Source organism: Sceloporus occidentalis, unplaced genomic scaffold (genome assembly GCF_023333645.1).
Source record: "Sceloporus occidentalis isolate IW3139 unplaced genomic scaffold, rSceOcc1.0.p SCAF_1, whole genome shotgun sequence".
NCBI classification, from domain to species: domain Eukaryota; kingdom Metazoa; phylum Chordata; class Lepidosauria; order Squamata; family Phrynosomatidae; genus Sceloporus; species Sceloporus occidentalis.
Window position 1 is genome coordinate 164359512 of NW_028316981.1, and position 22403 is coordinate 164381914.

Consider the following 22403-nt stretch of genomic DNA (forward strand, 5'->3'; position numbering starts at 1 on the left):
ATGCCTGCATACCTACCTACCTACCTGCCTGCCTTTCATCAGCAGCATTACAAAGAGTTAATAAGGTGTAAGTATTCTGATGACTCTGCCGTTTATTATCAAGGTAGTGAAACTGGAAAGGTGAGGCGGGATACAGGAAGGGAAACGCCTTAGCCGAGTCACCAGAAAGGTAGGCGCTACAGTAGGAAACTAGAGCTGGAAGAGGTACCCAGACCAGCTGGTGCTGTGAGAGACGCTCAGCCAACAAGAGAGTGGAAAATTTATGTATTTTTTGCTCCACTGTCACTTTAATCAGGTAAGGAGTGGGTAGGAAGGAAGCACGTTCTAGTATTTGCATTAATAGAGGTTTATTTGTATTGTGTGTTGTTCCTGTAGCTGGGACAGAGTGTACAAGTTCTGGAAAACTTTACCATATAAATAGGATCAGTGCTCCCCATCTCTCTTTCTGGGCATTGCCTATACTAGTGCAAATCATTCATTCACAAGCAACCCTTGTAATAAATACCCTGTGCTCAGTTTTTGTCAATGGGGACTCTCCAGATTTTGTGAGCTACACCTTCCATCAGCCACCTAAAGGCCTCCAAATTGGAAGGATAGTGTTGGTGGGGATGGGTGAGGGGGTTATAATGTTTCTATGTACTCTTGACACTTGGTGAGATGATCAGGAAGCTTTAAAAATGGAAAGATGTAAAGGACATCAAGAGTTGAATGACAAAGTAATTGTTTTTTTCTTGCAATGGGGAAAAGGGCAGGATGTAAGTGAAATAACAATGGCCTCTTTGTCACACCTTCTCCAAGTTTGACAAATATGCAAGCTGCAGTCCCTCAGTAATACAGTGGGCCCTTGGTATCTGCTGGGTTTTGGTTCCAGGACCACTCGTGGATACCAAAATCCAAAGATTCTCAAGTTCCATTAAATACAATGTCAGAGTAAAATGGTGTACTTTATATAAAACGGCAAAATCAAGGCTTGCTATTTGAAATTTTTACTTTTTAAAAAAATATTTTCAAGCCATGAATACCTGAATCCTCTGGATACAGAAGGCCGACTGTAGTGGTAGAAGAACAGCAGTTGTTGTTGTTGTTGTTTTGATCAGAGTCACTACAAGGTGGAACAGATTAAAGATTTTCTCAAGTGATTGAGATTACTGGAGGGTTGGAATAAGCCTTTATATCTCTGTCCCCCCCTCCTCCTTGCTACCCCTGCCCCACACTGCTCCTGTCAGTGATGAGTGCCCTCATCAGTGCTGGCAGAGCAAGGTCTCCACTCACATTACTGAACTGATCATGCAAATGTGTGCATGCAAATATATACAATAGACACTTGTCAAATTCCTCCTCCCCCCTCCCTTTGTTTATTTATTTTTCTTTCCTGGAAAAGGAAAGGGAAGGGGGCAAACAGAAGGAAAGATTCAGATAGGGAAAAGAGCTAAAGTACCATTCACCCCTGCTGCATTTCAATTCAAAATCACCTCCCAAGCAAATTTCACTTGTGCTGTTATCGTAATTACTTTCATGCATGGGTAAGCAGTAGTTTGGTCCTTAAATTCAGTTGTAAAACATGTGCATTGACTAACTCAGTGATGGTGAACCTTTTTGAGGCCGAGTGCCCAAACTGCAATCCAAAACCCACTTACTTATTGCAAAGTGCCATATCCCTCTGGCTTTCTAGTAACAAACTCTGGCAAACTCTGTGCTGGGACAATGACACATGTGCCCACAGAGAGGGCTCTGAGTGCCACCTCTGGCACGCATGCCATAGGTTCGCCATCACTGTGTTAAGGCTGATGAAAAGCAAAGCCATCATCCTCCTGAAGAGAAGTTTAGATGGAAGACTTGTGTATCTTTTAGCTGAGCATCCATCTTGGGGTAGGATGCAGGAAGCTAGTGATGCTTGCTTTGCATTGCTATTGCATTGTCCTCTGGCTTCTTCTTGCAGGCATCTTTCCTAATTTTACTCCTGGCTTGCAAAACCAGCTAATCCTTCATTTCTAGTTTCAGTCCCATGTCAAAATGTGCTACATGTTGTCTGTTCACACACCCACAGCTCCAAACAAGCAGCTGTTTTTCAGAACAACATGAAAGACCGTTGAAGGTGTTTGCCTAAATGCAGAGGACCTCAATCCTATTAAGGCGAGAAAACCTGATGGATATCTATAAATTGTCAATATGTTGGACTGTAGTCAGGAATGCTGTTCACATTTTCATTAGATGTTGATTTTCAGCTTGAGCCTGCTCCCCATTCAGCTTTCTAATTCCAGCAATAATTGCAAGGCGCTTCATTCCTTCCTTAATTTCTCCAAGATTAATCTTTATTTCTGTATGCATCCTGTACAGGTGCACAACTGTGCAGATAAAAACACACAAATGGAGAGTTGTTTTGACAGCTGCTTTGAAGAAGACCTTTGGCCAATTTGGCCAAAGTTAGAGATGAGGATGAAGGTTAAAAGGGAAAGGGAAAATTATACCTGCTCAAAAAGGGGCAATCTAGTTCAACTCGGCATTGTGGTTTACCCTATATCCTCCTAGGTGGAGTGTGATTTTGCAATGAATAGAGGATGTGGAGTTTATATGTGGAGCTCTCTAAGTTCAATATGACTCAAAAGTTGCCATTCTCCCTGTATTAAGCTGTGAATGTCACAGTGACTTCAGAGACTCAATGAGAGAGATATGAAGGTGAAAGTGGGACAATATATAGCGCAATATATAGAAACAGTAATGGCAGCCATTGTTGTTCCAAGATCCTCCTTACAATCATTACAGTCGGCCCTTGAAATCCACTGGGGTTTGGTTCCAGGACACCCTGTGGATATCAAAACCCATAGATGCTCAGGTCACATTAAATACAGTGGCAAAGTAAAATGGATTCCCTTATGTAAACTAGCAAAATCAAGGTTTGCTTTTCAGAATTTATATATTTTTGGAATATTTTCAAGCCGTTGATGCTTGAATCTGTGGGTAAAGAATCTGTGGATACAGAGGACTGAGCGTCCTATAACAAGAAGGTCCGCTCCCAAAAGACTACAGTATGGGCAATTAGTGGCTTGTCACCAGTTTATGTCACCTGCCTTAGTTTTGAGATCTTCTGGAGAGGCTCTTTTCTCTGTCCCATCTCCCTCACAGGTACATCTGGTGGGAAGACAGGAGAGGGCCTTCTTGGTGGCTGCCCCCAGGCTCCAGAACTCTCTTCCCAGAGAGGCTAGACTGGCTATCTCCTTACTATCTTCCAACAAGGAGGTAAACTCGTTTTTATTCAAGCAAGCCTTTGAGCATTGATTTTTTTAGGGGAAACAGGCTATCCATAAAGTGCTGAACTCTGATTTCTACTTGTTGCTTTGTTTATTTTTTAAAAATATTCAAAATAAAACAACATATATCACATTGGTTAGAGCCAAACTTACAACAAACATACTCATACAGATAACTACAAACATTCAGTCCAAACATCCAATATTTACAATCTGATCTTTACTTCAAATCTTGACTTCCATTGCACCTGATTTCCTAAGATTTGATCTGCCTAATATTTTTGCCTTATGGTTTAGTATCGTTGCTTTGTTTTAACTGGTTCCAAATTTTGTGATAGTTTAACTGCTCTGAGTGTAGTGGTTTGAGTGTTGGACTATGACTCTGTCTGGAGACCAGAGTTTGCAACCTAGCTCAGTCAAGTCACACGCTCTCAGCCTCAGAGAATGGCAATGGCAAACCCCCTCTGAACTAACCTTGCCAAGAAAACCCCATAATAGGTTCACCTTAGGGTCACCATAAGTCAGAAACAACTTGAAGGCACATGGCAACAAAAACAACAAACATTTGTATGCTGTTACCTCTTAACTACATAAATTTCTTTTGACTTGTATGGCTGAATTCCAAACTGGGAAAAAGGCAGGACATAAATAAATATAATGGTAATTATAATGATAATAATAACAGAATGGGCACTTCAGTTCTGGAAAGTGCTTTCATCTGTGAATTTAGTTATTGATTATCATCCTTTATATACTTTGCAAAGTCAATTGTCGTATAATACTAGTATTTGATTTTTAAAAAATATATTTAATAATTATTCACATAAAATGATCGTTAATAAAAACACATATTAACATTGCATTACAATAACATAATTATATAAGAACATGATAAAATATACACATAACATGAAATATATACAAGTATGATTTCCTTCCTAACAGTTTTTGCTTTTGATACACTTTGTATGTCTAATCTCATGATTGAATATTAATTGTTCAGTTCTATGATTCAGCCCAAGTATATGTTTTACCTATACACATTTATAAAATAAACATTTATAAACTAATAATCTTTGTTATAGCATTCTTTTTATCTGTTTATTGATCTATACATCCATCCATACTTTTTGTACATCTGCACGTGAATATATGTATTTATTTCAGCACAACTTGCATTTCCCCCTTAAATATAGTTTCCTTTCTTCTATGATCCTTAATTCTTTTATACTTTAAAAATCATAACCACAGATTTCCAGATAGTTAATCAGTATATTCCAGTATTTTTGAAAGATTTTTCGTTTTTTATCCTTCAACCAGTATATCGATTTATCTAATTCAATTGTCTCATTTATTTTCATTAACCAATCTTCAGCAGTTGGAATCTCTTCATTTTCCCACAGCTTTGCAAAGGTTATTTTTGCAGCTGTCAACAAATAAAATATAAGTTTACCATTTACTTTTTTCTGTCTTAATCATCAGTAATTCCTGACTGTAGAACCTCTTTTTTGAATGGGATATCTATCTTTAACTCCTCCACTATAAATGTATACCAAAGACTTTTTAGCCTTGGGACATGTCCACCACATGTGATAAGAAGTTCCAGTATTTCAGAAGTTCTTTCTGTTTCTTTGTATTCCTATCTAGCTGATTTCTCTCTTCTCTTTAACCTTACTTGCTCTTTCCCAGTCCAAATCTTATTACCTACAGATTCCCTGCTATATACATTAATAAAGGAGGGAATGGGATGAATGTTAAGATAGCTTAATAAAAGTAGTTGCCCCCTTCCCGAGTTTAAAAAAAACAACAGCCTACACATTTTGGATTCCCCTTTGCACAGATTATGGGTGAAGTGTGTAATGGTTTCAGAAAGGGAAGAATGGTGCAGCATGGTGCTGCAAAAAAAATTATGTTGGCAGATGAGTGGCATATTGAAAAAAATCCTTATTTCTACAGTTCTCACAAAATACAGAAGTACCCGCATGGTGTAGTGCAGGGGTAGGCAATCTTTTTGAGCCGGGGGCCGGGTTGCTGTCCCTCAGACAACTGGGGGGCCGAAGCCAAAAAATAAATAATTAACTAATTTTAAAAAAATTTAAATATATAAATAAACCAGGACAAATGTAGTACAAAATTTTCAAATGGAAGACACTTTTTTTAAAAAAATGGAGGACACGCAAAAAAAAATTGCTGATTTTTTAAAAAATGTTAATATAAATGCATGTTTCTGAGGCTTCTATAGACAATTGCCCCCCAAAGGCCCCAGCGGCAATCGGCAGCAGGACTGGGTTGGGGCCAGTCCCAAGGCCTCGCTGGGCCGCATCCGGCCCGCGGGCCGCAGGTTGCCTACCCCTGGTGTAGTGGTTTGGGCAAGTCACATACTCTCAGCCTCAGAGGAAGGCAATGGCCAACCCCCTCTGATCAAATCTTGCCAGAAAACCCCATAATAGGGTCACTTTAGGGTTGCCATAAGTCGGAAACCATTTGAGGGCACACAACAAAAACAACCATTTCAGAGATGTATTGGTTTTTCAGTTCTGTTAAAGCTCTAAGTCTAGAGAGTCTTCACACATGCTTCTAAAAGCATCTTCTTGGCATTGTGTCACACATGGATGCAACTATGTGCTATGTTTAGAAAAAACATGTTATTTAATAATTTTTAATTGTTGTGTGATAAAAGTAAAAGCCAAGCATTACCCTATGCCATGGATAGCTATTTGCAACACCATACATTAAAAGTAAATGAAAACAACGCAAAATAAACATTAAAGGGAAAATAGAAAATCCAGTGTCCCTGTGGCATAATTCTGTGTTTTAGCAGGTTGGCCGGTCTTATACTTAGAAAAATATTTTACAGAAAAGATGGAATAAGCTAAAACCTACAAAAAGCACTGCAAAACACTCAATGGGGCTTAAATTGAAACTAAAAAAAATCATTAGGAAAATAAGGCTTTGCCACACCTTGAAAGAAGAATAAATTTGGTGCCAGATGAACCTTTTTTTAAAAAAAAAATCATGCCAGATTCATAATGCTGGCATGTGCAAGAAGAATAAAATATGCTATGGTCATGTTACACATTGGTTTTAAGGACAGTCCAGTTTAAGCCTCATGTATGAAAATACCCGCTATGTGTGCTTAGGTGTAGATATATTCCTTAAAATATTTTTCATATATGAAGTGGGATATGTTTTGGGACATTTAAATAAAAGAAATCTAGTTTGTAATGAATGGATGACTGTGCAGGAAGGTAAATTTACAATTGCATTTCAACTTTGATTTGTTTCCGCTGTCACCTGTGAATGGATGTGTTCCTTTCAATCTGATATAGGCTATTGGTTCTTCATCCAACTTTATTAGTATATTGCTCTATTAAGGAGATGGCAAGCCACAGAGCAGCCTCTCCCACATCTCTTATTCTGAGGTTAGAAAATTACTGTCAAATTAATTTAAGTCTGTAGTCTAGATGTGCCCCACGTCTAGAGAGCCAAGGAAAATATTACTCACGTTTAATTGTGGTAAACTTATTGGCTCTGTTCTACCTCCTTGTAGTTTTTGAATTACAGGTATTGTTCTTCTCACATGACTTGAATTCTTGTGCATGTTGTGAATGTCGTATCTACTCCTAAATGCCCGGCCATGGGAATTTCATGTGCTAACCTCAGCACCTTGTGGCGGAGAGCCTTCGGCACAACCAACTGATCCTCCGTAGTCCCGGTTCCGCTAAACGTAAAAAACGTGCCAACTTTAAAATTATCATCTGTAAAATAAAGTAAATCAGCAAAAAGCAGATAAACACTAATAAAAACTGCAGTTAGCTGAAAATTTGCGAACATACAATTGTTTTTACCTGATGTCTATAACCTAATAAAATAGGGGCTGAGCATGTGACTCTGGAGGTTACAAGGGTTTACCTGACACGCATTGTACATTTAAAAGTCCCAGGCGGGGAAAGCAATGGGATATAAATTAAATACTTAACTAGTCAAGAGCACCCAAACATAACTACTACTTCTAGGGTTACCTAGAATACCATTGGGATCTGTGTACTCAGCTGAACATAGGTCATGCATCCGCAGGAATTTTAATATATCTTTTCAAAAAATAGATCAGCTTTCAGATATCAGAACAGCAAACTGTTCTAATTGTGGCATAATATTATCTTGTGCTTGTGGTTGTATATCTCTCTTTTTTTGGTATATATATATATATACACACACACACACACACACATATTTACTGCCCAGAGAACCTTTGGTTATTGAGAAGTCTTAATGTGTAAAAAATAAATATTTAAAATGATTTCTGATACCTAGCTAAACTGATAAAATTTGGGTGTATAATACGCAGTTTAAAACAGCTTTATTGCCCACATGTAAAACATATTTTAAATATCTATTTTTAATCTGTTTTGTGATGTTCTCACGGGTCAATTTCATGGTGGATTTATATCATTACTTCAAATCTTTTGGGCTACTAGTATTACTCTACCGTTGCCAGGTTTTCACAACAGCAATAAGGGATAGTCAAAATTCATGAAATGCAGGTTTGACCGTTGAGAAATACTTATCAACAAGCCTATGTCCTGCCCACATAGCCAATGAAAGTATTGATTTCAGTTAACCTAGGTCTGCTGCCATACTGCAGAATTAATGCAGTTTGACACCACTTTAACTGTCATGGTTCCATCCTATGGAATCCTGGGAATTGTAGTTAGTTGTGGCACCCGACCTCTCTGAAAAAGGCTAAATATCTCACAAAACTATAAATCCCATAATTCCATAGCACTGAGCCATGGCAGTTAAAGCGGTGTCAAACTGCATTATTTCTGCAGTATAGATGCAGCCAAATATTTCTCTGTAAAATTAGAATATTTCCAAATTCATAAACTGCACAATGGAGACACTTCTGTCTTTATGAAGTCCCTACACCCAAAATACAGTTGGTTTGGGTTTTTTGGCATCTCATTCTGTTTATATAAAAAAGAAAAGGCTTTCTAACCATCAAAGGAGAGGCCATCCCTTTCAATAAGAGACATTTGTCACGCATTGTTGCCAATTTGCAGGGAATCCTCCGGTTTCCGGGTAATAAATAGCCATTCCAGGTCATTTTTGGGTATTAAAAATTATGGGGAATTTCCGGGGAATTAAACCTTCCCGTTGGGTGATCCTTTCCGTTTATGGGGAATTAAACCTTCCCATTCAGTCCTGCCGCTTTAGGCCCCGTCCCAGTCGGATCTTCCAAGAGGCTGATGGGAATCGTAGCCCCGTCCATCTGAAGTAGAAGGACTTAAACTACATCCCCAGCCAGGCAGGCCGTGCAAGAGGCCAGGCCCAGACCAGTCTATCCGATCTATCACACCCAGCAGCCTTAGTCAGTCGCTGCTCGCCTCCTCCTGATTTTGGCCAAAATTGCTTTTCCATCCAATCCTGCCCTACTTCAGTCTGCTTCCTCAGATGCATTTGGATATAATAATAATAATAATAATAATAATAATAATAATAATAATAATAATTTGCAGAGTAATCTTATAGCCCCTTTGAGACTCCCTGCAAGAAAGGAGTTGGCAGAGTGAGCATTCCTAAGTCCACTTCCTCAGATGCATTCAGATATAATAATAATAATAACAATGATGCTCTTGTAGCACCTTGGAGATCACTGCAAGAAAGGAGCTGGCAGAATGAGCTTTCCTAGTCCAAAGTCCACTTCCTCAGGTGCATTTGGAAATAATAATAATAATAACAATAACAATAACAATAATAATAATAATAATAGAAGAGAGATCTTGTAGCACCTTTGAGACTCACTACAAGAAAGAAGTTGGCAGCATGAGCTTTCCTAGACTTAAGCATACTTCCTCAGATGCATGGGAATTATAGTTTATTGTTAGGGTTGCCATAATGGAGGACCTCCAAACCGGGACAAATGTAGGACAAGGTTTGAAAATGTAGGACTTTTTTTTTTTTTTTTTCCTGGCTAGGAAATTAAAAAAAAAAGTCCTAGATTTTTAAACCTTGTTCTCCTCCTCCTCCTCCCGGCCTGGGAGGGAGCCTAGGCCGGCTCCCAGGCCGGGAAGGGCGCGGGGAAGCTTGGCATTGCGGCGATCGCCGCGGTCCCAGGCTTCCTCCTCCTCCTCCCGGCCTGGGAGGGAGCCTAGGCCTGCTCCCAGGCCGGGAAGGAGGCGGGGGCCGCCCCTCATCGCGGCGATCGCCGCGAGGGGAAGCGGCCTCCTCCTCCTCCCGGCCTGGGAAGAAGCCTCGGCCGGCTCCCAGGCCGGGAAGGAGGCGGGGGCCGCCCCTCATCGCGGCGATCACCGCGGTGGGAAGCGGCCTCCTCCTCCTCCCTGGCCTCGCGCAGGCCTTGGAGGACCCCGCGTCCGGAGCTCCGACCACGGAGCCACCTCGAAGGCCTCGCTGGGGCCCGGGAGGGAGCGTCTCCGCGGCTGGAGCTCCAACCGCGGAGAGCCTTCCCAGGCCTCAGCAAGGCCTTGGAGCCGCCGCGGGGGCTGAGGTGGCCGCAGTGGGCGGGGCCGTCCCGGTTTGGGCGCCAAACCGGACCGGGACCGGGTTGGCACCGCCCAAACCGGGATTGTCCCGCCCCCCGGCGGGATATGGCAACCCTATTTATTGTGGCACCAGAGCTCTTTCTCACAAAACTACAATTCCCAGGATTCCCTAGCACTGAGCCAGGACAGTTAACACAGTCTCAAATTGGATTATTTCTGCAGTATGGAATGGACCTTTAGCATTTTTAATAACTAAGGTCCAAAACACACTGCAGAAATAATCCAGTTTGAGACCTGGCTCAGTGCTAGGGAATCCTGGAAATTGTAGTTTGTTGTGGCACCAGAACTCTTTCTGACATCTCACAAAACTACAATTTCCAGGGTTCCCTTGCACTGAGCCAGGGCAGCTAAAGCGGTCTTGAACTGGATTATTTCTGCAATGTCTCTTGGACTCAACTCAGGCTGCATCTTGACTACAGAGACAATCCAGTTTCATACCGTTTTAACTGTCATGGCTCCATGCTATGGATTCCTGGGATATATAGCTTGTAGCCACTTCGAAGCAGCGCCCACAAAATTTTGTGCCAAAAGAAATAGTTTTAAATGTTTGAAGGGGCCAAATACTATTTTGTTAGTTTCGCTGCCACAGATTAAAGTGTCCTAGGAATTGTAGTTTTGTGAAGCATTTAGCCTTTTCTGTCAGGGAGCTCTGGTACCCCAAGAAACTAGACATCCCAGGATTCCATAGCATGGAGCCATGGCTGTTAAAGCAGTGTCACACTAGATTATTTCTGCAGTGTGGAGGCAGCCTAAGAGTGCATCTGCATTGTAAAAATCATGCAGTTTAGTGCCACTTTGGCAGTATTTGCAATGCCAAAATTAACCAATTTTGACATTGCTTTAACTGCCATGGCCCAGTGCTATGAAATCCTGGGAATTGTAGTTTCTTGTCGCACCAGAGTTTGCTGACAGAGAAGGCTAAATGTCTCACAAAACTAGAATTCCCAGGATCCCATAGCACTGAGCCAGGGCAGCTAAATGGGTGTCAAACTGGATTATTTCTGCAGTGTGGTTGCAGCCTAACACGTTTCTGTTTGGCACAAAGCTTCTCAATTTTGAGAGTTGAAATAAGTTACAATTATTTTTTATTCAATTATGTTTACGTTTATTTGCAAAGGATCCGCTGTATTAACATTACGGGGACTTTCCAGGGATTTTGACTGAACATTCTGGGTAATATTGGGAAATTCTGGTGATTTTGGTCAAACTTACTGGGGAATATCTTTGAGGCTTGTTGGCAACACTGTGTGTGATGCTTTTGCACAGAGACACCATAAACACGTGGCCAGGCTAGCTTAAGCCTTGGATGGTGCTTGGGTTTCCTCCCTCAACTATCTGGGATTTTGAGGCTCCTCCAGAAGAAGAAGTTATCAAGGTTAGGTGTTTCCATCCATAGTTCTTATTGTTTTGCGTGGTTTGCTTAATTTTCTCCTCCCTTAAAAAATGCATGTGAAGAAGTAGACTTAAGTATATGAATGCTCATGCTGCCAACTTCTTTCTTTCATGTAGTCTCAAAGGTGCTACAAGATCTCTCTACTTACTTCTCCTCCCTGAGTCCACATCAACATGAATTGCCTTTGTAGAGGCATAAACGTAGTTTGGGTCCCCCTTATCCAAAATGCTTGGGACCAGAAGTGTTTCAGATTTTGGAAAATATACAGTCGGCACTCCTTATCCACTTTATTTTTTATCCATTGATTCAAGCATCCACAGCTTGAAAATATTCCAAAAAAGTATAAATTCCAAAAAGCAAACCTTGATTTGGCCATTTGATATAAGTAAGGTTGCCATAACCCAGCTGCAACCGGGATTGTCCCAGTTTTGGCGGCACCGGGCCTGTCCTATATGTTTCCTACTTCCCTGCTTGTTTCTTTTTCCCTTCTGGCTCTGGGACCCCTTGATTTCTGAAATTTCTGCTTTACCCACATTCTTGTTCATTGTTTGCTTTTAGCCTTCAAGAGCTTGTCTCTAGCATCAGGATGGCACCCAGCCAATTCTACACCTTCATCTTCTTTTACTGCATCCAGAACCCAAACCTGTTCCCTCACTTTTAGCTGATTCCTTTCATTCTGGGCATTGTTGTTGTTGTTGTATGTATGTCTGCAAGTCATTTCCGACTTAATACAACCCTAAGGCAAGGTGACCAGATGTCATAATAATAAATAAAAATAAAATAATAAAATATTTATTTGTATCCCACCTCTCCCTTTTTGAGGATCAAGGCGGACAAAGCACTGCAAAATGTAGGACATTCAGGGAAAAGGTTGGACATTATGAAATAAAAGCTAAAACCACTCATATAAATATTAATTCATGCTTCTTAGCCATACTAAAAATGGAAGACATTTGGGAATTCTTCCAAGACATAGTTTTGAAATGTAGGGCATGTAGGACAAGCATGTGACTTGCCCAAGGCCACCCAGTGGGTTTCCATGGTTGAGCTGGGATTCAAAGCCTGGTCTGCAGAATCATAGTCTGTCTCACAAACCACTACATTATGCTGTCTGTCTATTACCATTACTATTACCTATGTTACTATTACGCTTTGAAGGCAAGCAAAGGCTCCAGTACTGTTACCATTACACCCAGTTATACACAGGAATTATTATTCATAAGTAACACTAGTACAAAAAAATTACGAAGGATTCTGTATGATGTGATATGGGAGGAGGACAAGGGAGGGGATGAAACCATGAGTTACTGCACCAGGACCTCATTCCCATTATGGTTTAAACTGGAGCAAGATTCTGTATGGAACGGTTTAAACAGCCACGCCAGGGACAGAGAAGGCAGACCAGGCAGTGGGGAAGGCAGGCCAAGCAGGCCGGCGAAGAAGGCATGCAAGGGGTGGACAAGGCAGCTTGGGCAGCAGAGAAGGCAGCCTGGCCAGCAGAGAAAGCAGGCTGGGTGGCGGAAAAGGCAGGTTGGGCGGCGGCAAAGAAAGGCAGGGCGCTGGCAGAGAAGGCAGGCCGGGAAGCAGAGAAGGCAGGCCGGGAGGCGGTGAAGGCAGGCCGGGAGGCGGCGAAGGCAGGCCAGGAAGCGGAGAAGGCAGGCCGGGAAGCGGTGAAGGCAGGCCGGGAGGCGGCGAAGGCAGGCCGGGAGGCGGCGAAGGCAGGCCGGAAGGTGGCGAAGGCAGGCCGGGAGGTGGCGAAGGCAGGCCGGGAGGCGGCAAAGGCAGTCTGGGTGGTGGCGGAGGAAGGCTGGGAGGCGGTGGAGGAAGTCTGGGAGGCGAAGGAAACCAATTCATCCATTCGGATCACGAACATAATTTTCCGGTAAGTGGGAATAAGGCCCTGGTGATGCCAACCCTAGTGATGCCCAAGTGTAGTTGCTTCTGTAGCCAAATCATCACCCTAATACCAAAAAAGGAGATATTAGCAGCCCTGGGGGAAACCCAAGGTTTGCAAAAGTACAATTCTTTTTCTGGAAAGGGGAATGTAAGGAGGAGTTCAAATCAGCCCAGTGAGTAGTGGTGTCACTGGGGGGAGCAGACCACACCAGGTGACACTGTAAGGGTGGGTGGCACCACTGCTCTCCAAACATCGGCCTTTTGGCAGAAACAGGCTGTGGCAGTCACCTGTGTCCCATTAAAATGCTGAAGAGATGGGGTGAGTGGGTTGAGGCTTAGTGGGAGGAGAAAGAAGAGGCCCTCGTTGTTGTTGTTGTTTTTAAATAAAGTTTAAAATTTCAATATTAATTTAAAACTTAGTTTTATATTTTTAAAAAAATTATTGAAAAACATTACATTTTACCAATTTGTTACTTCAGTCACAATAAACTGTGTATATGTAAACACATTTGTTCTGTATGCATGATCATTGTAATTTAAAGGTATAATTAATTTTAATTTTGCGAGTTGCTTACATCACAACTATTACCATTACATTCTGTGATAGATGGAAATTACATTTTATAAGTAAATTAGTACCAGAAAGCATTACAGTACTAAGAATTCTGTAGTGTGGTATGGAAGGAGGTCAATGCAGGGATTGAGGGGGTGATACCATGCATTACTGCACCGGGTGACACCAACTCTGGTGACGCCACTGCCGGTGAGCTTTGGATTATTTTCAGTAGCTCAGAATTTGGACTACATAGAAGGAAGAGGGAATATGCAGTGGGTTTTGGTGGAGGATGGCTTGTGGGAAGGAGCCAGTTTAGCTTGCTTTGGAAGGGAGTTCTAGGAGTAGCCACTGAACAGACATTTACTTGTTCTTCCCCAAATGAGGGTCTTTCTTTAAGACTTTAAAACTTAGGCAGGTTTATATAGGATAAAACAGTTCTTCCAGTTACCTAGATCCAAATTTACTGGGTTTATAGGTCATGGTCATGAGCATTTTGGCAACCAGTGAAGCTGTGGTATCAAGGAATATCTATTCTACCTGCAACCTGCTCTGATTTGAACACCTCTGTTAAGTGTTTAGAAACATTTTTACTAGGGTAGATATTTTAAAATTCTTGCTGATCGTGCTTTACCTGTTGTTTTGTATTTTGTATTTTGCTTTTTTTTTTTTGGCTTCCCTTAATTGTTTAAAAACTGTCCAATAATCCCAGATAAAATAGCAATATATACATTTTTAAAAAAGAATGTTTATTGGGAAGCAATATATAGAGTTTTAAAATGATATAAATGAAGGTTTACTGAAAAGTAAGTCCTACAGAGTTTCATGGGGATTGCATCTAAATTAGTTTCAGGATTTCAGCTTCTATAAATCACTTGAACTATTGATTATGACAAACTGGATACAAAAAACAGTTAAGAATTTCAAACTCCCAGAGGTCAGCAGAGCATTGATGGAACTGGTTGTTTTCTTTTAACAGTGTTATTAGGAAAGATCTGATTGTTAATTTATCTTCCCCCTAGTTCTAAAAGATTCTGAAGTTTTACACGGCAAAGTTTTACACGGAGAAAGAGGTGATGCCATGGCAGCTGTTCCAACACCACCACCACCACCCATAGGTGAGCAGAAGATGGCTTTTACAAGAAACAACTTTTAATTAATTGATCACTGAAGAAGATGTAAGTTTGGTTCATGCCCATAATGGTGAATGGAGAGAACTGGAAGCAGAATATGTGAAAGGCATCCTTTTTGTGAACACAGTTCCCACCCTACATTCCTACCAGGCAGATCATATTTAGGAAATGTACCAGTTTTCACTTGAGACCCACATGGCAGCAGTGATGTCACTAGGGTGTGTGTGGTGTTCAAACCACATCAGAGGGGGTGACATGGAGCAGCAACAAAGCATCCCGAGGCTCTTCACCCAGAAAAAAAGGGGAATCTTCTTGGTATACTGCTCCCCCCTTTGTGGGGGTGAGGATGGGAGTGAAGCCATGGACCTTTCGGTCTACCCCCCACAGCCCTCTATTCTGTTTGGCTTCTTTCCGCTGTTGTACTCTGGAGGGACTATTTTCTGTTTTTTTCCTCCTTCCTTGAGGGAGGAGATCTTTGGTAATTAAAAATCTTGCTCAGGGGGTATCACATCTTTTCTGTCTTGGCCGAGGTGGGAATGATGGTGGCAGAAAGCAGGGTTCCCATGGGTGAGATCCTCCTCCCTATTTGCACCCCTTCCCAAGAGGTTCATCGGGGTGACACCAGGAATTACCATACTGGATGACACTAACTGTAGTGACACCACTGCAGGGCAGTACGTCAGCCTGACAGGGCGGTACACAGCATTCCTGAAATGTCAAATAGAAGGTCTGTTTTTGGCACTGCCACATTGGAACTAGCATGGAAGCTGAGAATTAAGGTCTGTGAGCCCGTGCTGAATATGAGCTGAGAGTACAGTTGGCCCTCCTTATCCAGGGATTCTTTATCCATAGATTCAACAATCCATGGCTTGAAAATACCCCCCCCCCAAAAAAAAAAATCCAAAAAAGCAAACCTTGATTTTGCCATTTTATATAAGGGGCACCATTTTACTATACTGTTGTGTATAATGGGATTTGAGAATCCGTGGGTTTTGATATCCACAGGGAGGTCCTGCAACAAAATGTAAATGATAGCCTTTAGGGCTGAAGGGTGGGGTATAAATACCAATAATAATAATAATAATAATAATAATAATAATAATAATAATATCCAGCAGATACCAAGGACCCACTGTACAGTTATATCCAGGCTGCTTCTCTGGAAGCTCTTTTCTTCTGCCTCTTTGGTTTCCCACAAGATGAGCAAAAGCCTGGCCTACTACACATGCAGTAGAATGAGATGATAGGAGCCTCAATTACACCTTGCTCCACAGATATGAGATGTTTTTGTACAAGAGAGAAAGAATCCTCCTTTGTTGTAGGTTCCCTGTAAATAAACCAATACATAAGTCAATAACAAACTTTTTAGTTCAGACTACCCCACTGTCAAGCCTGGCACCAGTATTCTTGGGGGGCTGCGTTACTCCCACAAGCCACAACTGGATCTTCAAACCACCATTTTAAGTTTCTTATATGTTCCTAGTGTACTGCCATTCCTACATATTGTGGGGAATTTATTGCCACCTGATAACTCCACAACCATATAGCCATGGATCTCCTCAAACATGGAACTTCATCAGCCAGCTATGCATGTTTTCTACTTTTACTCAGGAAATCATCTGGAATTTCCCCCATTTCTTGTAGTCTGTAGAGACAGAATCCATGCTGCCACATTAGGAGGACTCTACATCCTCGTTCTGTTGCATGTCTGTGTGCATGCAGTCAGCCCTCGGTATCCATGGATTCAGTATCCACAGAGTCAACATCCATGGCTTGAATACACACACACACACACGCACATTTTTCCCATACTCAGAGGTGGTTTTGCCAGTTCCTTTCTCAGGCGTATCTTACAGCGCTTAATAGTCATTGGTGTTCTCCCAGTTAAGTACTAACCATGGCTGACTTTGCTTAGTTTCCAATCTCAGACAGGATCTAGTGTCCTTACGGGATTTAGGCTACCGTTTCATGTACTGGCCAAGCCAAAGAGAGGCAAAGTGAGAAGGAGGAGAGGTTATGCCTAAGGATAATCCCAACCACTATACTCTTTTTTCCTTCTCTGGCTAGTGGCTACCCAATCTGCCACTAGTAAATGTTGGACAGTATGCCACTGAGTAGCTGAGATCTCAACACTTTAAAGGCACCCAAAGGTTCTCTCCTTTCTTGCTTCACTATGTAGCTGATAATATGATGCCAGGCACAGGAAACATACATCTTTTGTAATAGTAAAAATATTGCTTCTCATGCTGTTCCTTCTCTTCTCTAGTTAACAGCTGAGCTGTTGTGATGACATAGAACGTTCACAGTCATTTTGACACCTCAGGGGCAACAGGATATTGGCAAGAAGTGTCAGTTCTGTGAGGAAAGATGAGTCTGTTTACGGGACATAAACCTCACCACAGGGCTTAGGAAGAACATGAGCTGTGCACTCTTGACAGAAAGCAGATAGGGAAGCAGGAATGATGGGCAAGCTGGAAAGCTGATTTGAAAGAGAGCTGCAGGTGAGGGAGGAGCAAAAGGGACCAAGATCTAATCTGCACTGCAGAAATGATGCAGTTTGATACCACTTTAATGGCTCAGTGAATTGAATCCTGGGATTTGTAGTTTGTTGTGGCACCAGAGCTCTCTGACAGAAAAGGCTATATAGCTCGCAAAACTACAAATCCCAGAATCCCATAGCATTGAGCTACAGCAGTTAAAGCGGTGTCAAACTGCACTATTTCTGCAGTCCAGATTAGACCTGGGAAACCAGTTTGGAGTAGAATTTCACACAGGGATTTTGGCTAAACAGATAAATCTTTAGGTTTCTAGCATGCATATGGATCATTCTGATAGGGTGAGCAGGGCACAGATGAATGCTTGTTGCTCTTCAGTCAGATATTGCTTTACCAATGGACTTTTCATTAAGAAAAGAAAGGTAAGAGAAGTAAGTGGGTGAGGTGGGTAGGTGCCCAGGTTCCAGGGAGCTGACCCAAGTCTGGAGGAAACAGGTCTTTGCCAAAGTACTTAAAAAAACCCAGCTAGTCCTAAGATTCTTAAGTGCATAATATATGCCTTGATGTCAGATATACTTGTGAAGTGTTTGGCCCGAAAGGGATAGTGTCTGAATGCTGGCACATTTTGGAAATCTTTAGAAATGAGTTGCTGGCAGAACATTTGCTCCTGCTGGCAACTCAGCTGTTGTTCATAATGAGATATTCACTGAGCGAGCCTGATTACCTAAGCCTTGCGAATGCTGTGGAACGATACTGCTAGACCTGTTTCCACCCTTTATAACCTGAGCCAAATGTTGTAGTCTTTAATTGAACAGCTCTTCCATCAGCTTCAGTGGCCCTTTTGACTCTACCAATAGTTTGGCCTCAAGTACCACTTTCTTCATCAACACTATTTGGCTGTAATTGCTTTAATGACGGTGACAGCCTCTCCTTGGTGATCGGTCTGTTTATTTGTTTGTGTTGTTGCAATTGCTTCAGACTCCCCAAACTTGATTTTAAGAGTTGAAGCATATTATTTTTCACAGTGTGCAACATGCTGAGGAAAGCAAGGGCCATTCCTTGGAGAACTCTGTTATATCAATTTAATCCAACCCTTCCTCCAAGCTGCTCAACGTGGCCCCCCACCCCACCATTACTGTCATAGCAACTCTAAGGAGGAGGGGTAAAATGATCTGCTCAAGACCCCTGTATACAGTTTGTACAGTGGCTGGGCATGGATGAAAACGTAGATTTTCCTGTCTCAGATCCAGTGCTCTATTTGTTTGTATTTGTTTGTATAACATTGTACATCCCTGGCTTCAGATGTTCCTGACTCTCCACTCTTTTTCTCATCCATAAACAAGAGATGTCGACCAGCCCCTTCATGAAGAAGATGAATGTGCCAACTTCACAAGAGGACGTCAATGTAGCTGTCATAGGAGGTATCAATGGCAATATCCTTGCAGTTGTAAAGAGATGATACAGTTCAACCCATCCACAGTGCAACTGTAGAAAGCCCACAGTGCAGAACTCAGGGAACAGAGCAGTTGATGCAATCTTAGCATTCTTAGCATAATCAGAGCCTTTGAGAGAAACTTCCAGGTCAGAGATGTGTAGAACATTTAGTCCTCCAGACCTTGTGGGACTACAATTCCCATTAGCAGGGCATTCCACAACTGAATTACCAGCATGTTATAGACCATGTTCCCCAGTGCAGTTAATCTAAACATCAGCGGTGGGGATGCTTTAGCTTTACAACCTGAAAAACAGTTAAGTACTGTGATGCAGAATTGTCAACAGTACTATCTCAGCATATCTTGTACAATGCTATTATGGAAACCATACATGTGCACACATACACTCACACACACAACCTCCCCACCTCAGTTTATCTAGTCATTAGTCACATTTTTACTCCTGAGTATGTACCCTCAGGTCACCTGTCAATTTAAGACAAACCCATAAATTTCATACTAACCAGAGCTGACCCTGCTTAGTTTCCATATGCTATGATTCCTCCATCAAAGAGAGCAAGTAGAGCCTTACCTGCTTACATGCAGAATCCTTGCAGTTATTAGGTTATTCTCTTGGCCATGACTCTAGCCACAACTAACATTAACTAGGATGAGCCAATAGATTTCAAACTCTAATTAAAAGGCCAGTGATTTTGGATAAGCAGCTAGCTACTGCCACTGAAGACATAATACTACATCATGTTGGAAAGCAAGTGTGGGCGATTTGTGCAGCAGAGAGAAAGGAGAATGTGTGTGCATGCTGGTTGTTCAGAAATATGTAAACATGACTATGGAACCGGCATGTCTCCTCCTAGCCCGTGTATACTGATGTTTCATTTTTCCATTTCCTTTCTAAAGCGGTTATCGCTGTGGTTTTCATCACTCTCCTTTCGGTCGTTGTGCTGATTGTCATTTACCTGTACAAGAACAAAGGCAGCTACCACACCTACGAGCGGCCTGAAGCAGATCCAGAGGGTTCTGTCCAGATGGAAGACCTCCCTGGTAAAGGGGAAAAGGAAGAGTATTTTATATAGAAGATCCCAGGCCGCCAGCACATTTTGGACAACCCAGTCTTAAGTAAACAACAACTTAAAGTATGCTTGACACTTTTAATCAAGAAAGTGATGTTATTTATTTTATTGTACATCACATCCTATCCTGAGCTTAACTGGGCAGTGGAATGGAAGTTATAAATTGTGATGGCCTCTATGGACTGTGGAGGAGTTGGCCTCTGGAATATTCAAAGATTAGATTAAAATGCAATACCACACGACAGTGAATGACATGTGGGCTTCCAGTATTGTTGGACTACTGCTCCCATCATCCCTCACCATTTGGCTATGCTGAAAAGGATTGTTATAAATCATAGTCCAACACATATGGAAGGCCACATACTCCCTATGTCTGATCTACAGTCTTCCCCCCTTCATCAGCCTGTTTATTTGGGGTTAGAGTTGGCAAATAATCAGAATACTGACCACTTCCTCCCTGTTCCTGCTGTAGGATAACTGTAATAGGGCTGTGGAAATACAAGACATATCTAAATGACAATTTATTTCCAACACCTGTAACAACAAAGTAAATCCTATATTTTCCCAGAATGTATGGCATATTAACAGCCTTCTCCAAAGCTTTATGTTCGGCAGTATTAAACATTCACACACGTACATGAGACTTAAATATACTTTTAGTGTCATTTGAACCTGTCTTGTTAGTGTGTTCCATCTGTTGGATTCTGTAATCTCTGGACTGGAATAAACACTGTTTCTTGTTTTAGTTGGTACCATCTTTTTATTAATGTTTTCCCTACTTTTATTATGGCCGTTTTCCACATGCTACTGCAGCATGTCTCAGGACCTTATCACACATTGGGGGGGGGGGGGGGTTGCAGCTCAGATCCGCAGTCACTCCTGTTCTAGCAATGCAAAGTGTGATGTTTTTTCACACCAGATCCAGAGTCACTCCTCTCTAGCAATGCGGATTGAGGTTAAAACGTCATGTTTTCCACACCTGGATGCCATTCTGTCGTCCTTCCGAAGTGAGGGGCAAGCGAAGTCAGTTCGATTCCAAGCCAGTCACGTGATGCGAGTGAGTGAACATTGTATTACCACACCAGAGCATACTTTTGAGGGTTCAACGATTCGAATTGGCACCCTTGGGCATGCTCAGTGGGGCTCTGGACACTGTCCTCCTTCCCTGCCCCCTCATCCTTCATTGAGGTGAAGGAGGAGGCAGGGGATGATGGGATCGGTGGCAGGTTGAAGGAGAGGAACAGATTGGGGTCTAGGAGCAGTCGGGATGATGGGATAGGTTGATGGGGGTCCCTGGGGTCAGGATCGGGATGCAGGAGCAGTCAGTGGATAATGGGATAGGTCGCTGGGGGTTCCTGGGGCCAGGATTGGGATGCAGGAGCAGTCAGGGGATGATGAGATTGGTGGGAGGCTGAAGGAGAGGAGCAGATCAGGGTCAAGAAGGCAGGGGATGATGGGATTGGTGGCAGGCTGAAGGAGGGGAGCAGATCGGGTTCTAGGAGGATGCAGGGGATGATGGGATTGGCTGGTTGGCAGAGAGGAGGAGATGGCATGGAGGAGGAGGAGGGGAATGACGGAGCAGGATGCAGGGGCCAAGGGGGGTGGCATCGGAGTGCTTTTCCACACCAGAACAAATCGCAGTGCAATCGAAGGTAGCCTGGAAGCAAATTCTCTGAAATCGCTTTTTTCCTGTTTTTACCAAAATGAGGGGTGACTTCAGAAACACTGCTGAAGCAATTTGCAAGCAGCTCCCATAGAAATCAATGGCGTCTGATAACACAGTCCCTTTATGACATGAAACTGCATCATTGGAAGTGCAATCACTTTGGAAGTGAGCTGGAACTGAGCCACACCACCACCAAAAAGCTCCGTGTGATATACTCCTGTTTGTGTGCTGCTAATCCTTGCCTCTGTGACACAAAATCCATTATACGTATGATGTTCAGGTAGTTTCCAACACCTGTCTTAACTCCTGCTTCAAATGTTGATAGGCACCAAAACCTGTAGTGTATGAAGATAAACTGAAATGTCCCTTTACTTTTATTCCCACCTTCTGAAACATACATACAAAGCTCTCTCTGATACATTATGGGCTTTGCTTTTCTTAGAAATCTGTATGTCATAGCTTTAAGATGCAATGGTGTGTTACAGCTGTTGAAACAGCATCCTCCTTGTTCAAGAACTTTTCTCTGGGCTAATATGCAACTAACACCCCATGCACTTGGCTTCACAGGGAGCATTTCTCCATTCCTGCTTCATATAACTGACTGGTAAGGAAATATAACTCGTATAACTCACTGGTAAGGAAATGCACAAAATCCTGAGCTGGCTTATTACTTTTAGCTTTCCACTTCTGCATTGGTATGTTCTTAAGTTTTGTTTGAAACTCAATTGTTATCTTTTACAGGAAAGCATGTATTTATATCATTTTATAGAGTGAATGTTGACATGTTATTAAAAGAAGAGAAGCATTTAACATAGGATGGCTATTTTGGACAAAATGCCCATGCTTCACATAACAACTACCAGAGATTTCATTATGAACCTAAGTTGTTGTAACATGGAAGTGGAATGAAAGCAGTATGCACTTTCAAGTAA

At 42.1% G+C, this 22403-nt stretch overlaps 1 protein-coding gene across 6 annotated transcripts; it reads left to right on the top strand.

Moving 5' to 3' along the window:
• Positions 1–167: 167 nt before the first annotated feature.
• On the top strand, positions 168–20545 carry SMAGP (small cell adhesion glycoprotein). 6 transcript variants are annotated; one of them, XM_089480604.1, is made up of 4 exons: positions 168–295; positions 14676–14771; positions 18625–18702; positions 19633–20545. In XM_089480604.1, the coding sequence occupies exons 2-4, from the start codon at positions 14735–14737 to the stop codon at positions 19806–19808; spliced, it is 291 nt and encodes a 96-aa protein (XP_089336730.1). In that variant the 5' UTR covers positions 168–295; positions 14676–14734; the 3' UTR covers positions 19809–20545. The 6 variants fall into 6 exon arrangements, with proteins under 6 accessions (XP_089336730.1, XP_089336740.1, XP_089336747.1 ...); XM_089480614.1 differs by lacking the exon at positions 168–295 and adding an exon at positions 2912–3237; XM_089480621.1 differs by lacking the exon at positions 168–295 and adding an exon at positions 8310–8330.
• Positions 20546–22403: the final 1858 nt, after the last annotated feature.